This window comes from Malurus melanocephalus, unplaced genomic scaffold (assembly GCF_030028575.1).
Source record: "Malurus melanocephalus ecotype Western Australia unplaced genomic scaffold, MMel_1.1 scaffold_46, whole genome shotgun sequence".
Taxonomy (NCBI): domain Eukaryota; kingdom Metazoa; phylum Chordata; class Aves; order Passeriformes; family Maluridae; genus Malurus; species Malurus melanocephalus.
This window is the reverse complement of record NW_026623278.1, coordinates 1,838,054-1,842,924: the sequence shown is the minus strand read 5'-3', so window position 1 is coordinate 1,842,924 and position 4,871 is coordinate 1,838,054. Positions and strand designations below refer to the sequence as shown.

At 41.3% G+C, this 4,871-nt stretch overlaps 1 protein-coding gene across 1 annotated transcript in view; it reads right to left on the bottom strand.

Moving 5' to 3' along the window:
* Positions 1-350: 350 nt before the first annotated feature.
* SPIDR (scaffold protein involved in DNA repair) overlaps positions 351-4,871 on the bottom strand; it is a 194,349-nt gene continuing 189,828 nt past the window's right edge. The window contains exons 19-21 of the mRNA XM_057365036.1: positions 3,902-4,016; positions 3,361-3,414; positions 351-965 (exon numbers count right to left, since the gene is read on the bottom strand). Coding sequence (XP_057221019.1) covers positions 831-965; positions 3,361-3,414; positions 3,902-4,016 — 304 coding nt within the window. The 3' untranslated portion in view covers positions 351-830. The remainder of the gene's footprint in view (positions 966-3,360; positions 3,415-3,901; positions 4,017-4,871) is intronic.

The window sequence follows — 4,871 nt, the reverse complement described above, 5'->3', positions numbered from 1 at the left end:
CCGCACAAAACCACTCGTTCCTCCTCTGACCTGTGAGRGGCTTTTAAATACTGTGAGAGAGTAAGGGGTGAAAAAAATACCCAGTCTCTAATTCTTACGTTAATTCTCTCAATTCACAAAGGAAGATTTTGGCATTTATCTGATCTGTAGTCTCCACATTCTGGGTGAGGATAGCTGCGTGGCCTGCAACGCAGTTTGCTGCTTACCCATAAAAGAAACTATAATAAAACACCCGCTTTGTGGGAAGCTACAGATAACACACTACCTCTATGCTGAGAGACAAATTAGCTGTAAAACATTAACTTTATATGTGCCTGACACTTCAAAATATAAGCTTTGCTCAAATCTCTGTCTTTATAACAACTACAGCAAGGTGATAACAACTCAGAATTCGCACACCATGCAGCATTTTGCAGCAGGTCTGGAATCCACTGATAAAACTCAGTTTAAACCAACATTCACTGCCCATAGCAAATTATTTATTTCAAAAATACCAGCAAAATATTTTCCATCRACATGTAATAAATACAGGTTTATTWAAAAAAAATCACAACCATTCAAAACTTCCAGAACAAGATGTTTTACATAAATAAACAGCAAACACAACAAAGAACTATCCTTAAAGTCTGCATTGATCAGAAAAAGAAAAGTTCAGAAAGYTGAACAATATATGGATATTTTTTTCAGTGTTAGCACAATGTGCTTTATAAATCACAGTTTTAATAAACTATCTCAATGCTTATCACACTTGCATTACACATTATCTGTGGCACTAGTTAACAGATAATCACATTGCAAAGTCCACAGATACTCTAATAGCTGACTAGAGTTCAACTCTGTCTTGCTGCAGCTTCCAGAAGAACGATTTCCTCCAGCGCAACACAGTTGGGATGACTGGTTACGGAGTGGACGTAGCAGTTCAATAACCCCACCTCCTTTCCCAGCACGCTCTGCACCTCGTAGGTCTGCAAGAATAAAGGCATGGTGAGTAAAACAAACAGTGCTGGACGTTCTGTTCTAAGCAGCATTCAGCTGGGAAGATGCAGCATACAAGATCGTCTTCCAACAGACAATTTTTTTTAAAGGACTTGAAAAGTGCATTGGAACYAGTGGAAAGAATGAACACATTCGATTTTCAATAATTAGATCACACTCCTGCCTCAAGTGCTGCTTCCCTACCAGGCTTTACAAATGAGCTGTTTTAAAAATAAAAAAGGTACTGTGACTCTGAACTCGGTTTTGCTGAAGCATAACCTACACGTGCTCCCTTTATCTACCTTTCTAGACACTTGCAGGACTTCACGCATGCTGGCAATGCTATGTACATATTATACACTGATTACCAGTGCTAACTGATCCACTAAAGGAAAAAGCCTTTTGTAACCCTTCTTACTCTCTTCCCTCTCCCCCCTTTTAACTTTTTGTTGTTCACACATCCTTTACCATCACCAGCACCTACACAGTCCCTCCTGCTTAATGATCCAGTTGGCATTTCACCCACGAGTTGTGCCTGAGTGAACTTCCAGAGGCTGTATCCTGCATGGAGGGGAGGGATGCAAGGCTGGCAAGGTGTAAATAAGAGGATACAGCACGGTAACATAAGAACTGGTGACACTCACAGTTGATAGCTCACTTGAGAGGGTATCTCAGGTGGCAGGTTCACATCCATGTCTCTCTTTAATGGGCCTTGCTGGGACCAGCCTCTGACTGTGCTCCTGCCTGCCTTCATCTGCGCTGTGCTTCTGCACAGGTATGTGATACCCACGGTGTTGCCTGGCTCAAGGTATAAACAACTTTCTTCCTTTTCTTTTTTCTTAGATTATTTTTACCCCAGACCGGTTCTGCAGTCCAGTTCACTGTGCAGCTGCACAAACAATTCTTCTGGTGTAACAGAAGGGCTGCCACAAGGTGAGGAATGAGTGGCCAGGGCCAGTGATGGCTGAAACCAACCTCCCTGCCAAAAGAATTGATTACAAAGCTACACCCTTAGGAACTTAAACAGCACTGGCAAAAAAATGCCACCTCAAGTGGTATTTCTTGTGACTAATCTTTATCCCTGCATTTCAGCCAGGGAAGAAAAAATCCTGAGTTGCCAGATTTCCAAATACTGGTATTATACACATTGAAACATTAAAAAGAGGTTCTTTGAATTCTAATAACTCGAAAAATAATTATGTTTTGCCAGTCTGTAACCAAACCAGACACATCCTGCGAAACTCAGCAAGACTTAACTGCTATTAAAGGAGCAAACACATTTAGGAAATTTCTTTGCTTAAATGAAATATACACCCTCTAGCATAAGGAAAAGAATTTATTATTTCAGAGTAACTTTCCACTTCAAATACTACCCACAAATCCCAGTACTACATGGAGCATGTAATAAGAAAATGCTGGAAAACTTGTAAGACAGGGAAAGCAAACTGRCCCCAATACACATACTGAAGATATTTAACCGGGATGATTAAACAAGACAACGATCCGACCTTTGCTCCCTTCCACGTGCAAGGGAGAGGGAAAATCTTGGAATCCTAATTGGACTTAATGACTCTCTGAAGGTGCCGCTYCCTTGCTACTGACCATCCAGCAGCCAATGCCAGCCAGGCATCTACCTGGGTACCTCCCTCACCCATGATAAATCTGGGTTACTGTGCCAAATGTCAGGGTTCTTCTGATATCTCAGATTAAAGGAATAATTACTTCATGGTTACATAAACTGTACTTTAGCCCATGGATCTCCATAGCTTATGTGTGTTTCGTTCCTACAACTATAAAGCAGTATCTTGCATGCATTTTGTAAATTCTCCTACTGCTTCCACCTGCCAGTACTTCCAGTGTTGTGCTGTTACAAAGTGGTTGTGATTTATAGGATTTAGAAGGCCAGGCCCAAAAGGTGGGAYTGTATCTTTGCTATCTTTGGATCCTCAGCCAGAGGACAGAGCAAAGCCCAGCAGTGCTGTGGCAGCTCTGAGTGCCTGGACACGGTGCTGTTTGCAGGTAGATAAGCAGATCTGCAGCTGAGCTAAAGCTACACGGCCCATCTGCAACATCCCCCTTCTGAAAAGGAGGGTGTGAGTCTCATGAGACAGCAGGGCATGCAGCAGCTGGAAGGTGGGACTGCCAAAGGGCACAGCCCGCTCAAATCACAGGCTGGACATGGGAAAAAATATCATGACTTGAGTGAAATCTCCCACCACTGCCAGTGCAGYTCTGAAGTGAACTGCCTGGAAAGAATCTTCTTCACTGGAGATTTTTAAGACCCTGAGAGCAGAAGTCATGGCTGACCTGCCAGCACATTGGTACTCCGCCTTTACACTAAGTTCTGTAATTTAACTTTCTTTGGTCAGCATTCATTACACCTACCCCATCCTCACTGGCAGATGACATCAGGAGAGAGGAGATCGTCCTTTGCAACAGCTGGAATGAGAAAATTCACAGGTTTAGTTCATGACAAAGGTGTTAAGTGTGCAAAGACGTTCTGTTTGCAGTCATGTAGAACAAAGATTCATCATTTTCATATCAAACAGTTTTGTTTCTCTGGCCAAGAAAGCAGAGGAGAGGTGACACAAAAGATGTTCAGAATGGAGCTCTGAAAATATACATTCCTATTGGACTGTGTAAACTGAGGTCTCCCAAGGCCCAACCTAACAAATCCCTTCATCTGGGCCACAGAACAGTTTGCAGACCTCAGGGTGAACTCAATGACTGCATTAKTTGAGCAAGATTTGGGAACTGGCTTCTTAGCCCAATGAAACATAGGTTTAGTATTGAATTACAGGATAMTCTTACATATTTTAATTTCTCTTCTGAAAGAGCTGTTGGTAAAGTGTGCCTTAGAACACCTGTGTATCCACACACCTATCCTCACTAYACCCAATACACTGATGCTTATTTCACACCACACCTTTACTTTCACTGTACTTTGAGATCGGGATGGACAATGCAAGAAGACTTCCAGCTGCATTTTCAAAACTGGTGTTGTGACAACTTCAGAGCACTGGTTGCAATACAGCAATTCTCTGAAACACACAAAATAATGACAGAAAAACAGAGAGAAATGAAAAAACTGTCAGTCATAAATCAAAAGAAATAAAACCCCAATTAGTTTATTCTCTAAAATACTTTGCTGGTAGACTTTTAGTAGCAAAGCCCTGGTAGAGATGCAGTTGATAACAGCAAATAGAGCTCTTCTGTTGGCAGTATCTCTCTTGGAAGACCTAAACTCTTCTGGCAAAAGGATCTTCTTTTTATAATTTCTGGCAGCAYGGAGAGAGGCTGCTATTTATAGTCACCCCATTAAAGCAAATATTAATCTCATAACCTCCTAAAAGTTACAGCAAAAGAAAATTTGTAGTATAGATTTGGCTGAAGCAACTTATTGACTTAGGCCCTCATTCAGCAAATGGTCAAGCGTTTTCAGTGCACACTTAAGTCATGCACAAAATTAAGCTCAGCTATAWGCACTTGTTGGAAGCACTTCTTAAACAAATATTGATACTTCATTTATTCTCCAAATGAAGCAAAAGTGTCCTTCACAGGTGAGATACTTTTTAAATTGGACTACACTACTATGTGAACACAAAACACATCCTTATTTTTTGCATGGTGATATAATATAGGACACCTGGTTTTGATTTTCAGCCTTCCCCCCCCACCAAAGGTTATATGTAACAAAGCATAAAGGGTGAATCTTCTCATATTTACGAAAATATTATCTATTTCAATAAGGTGAACCCAGTATCTCCTTATGCATTTTGTAAGCTTTTACAGTAGAAAGAATCCTTCCTTCCTTCCTTCCTTCCTTCCTTCCTTCCTTCCTTCCTTCCTTCCTTCCTTCCTTCCTTCCTTCCTTCCTTCCTTCCTTCCTTCCTTCC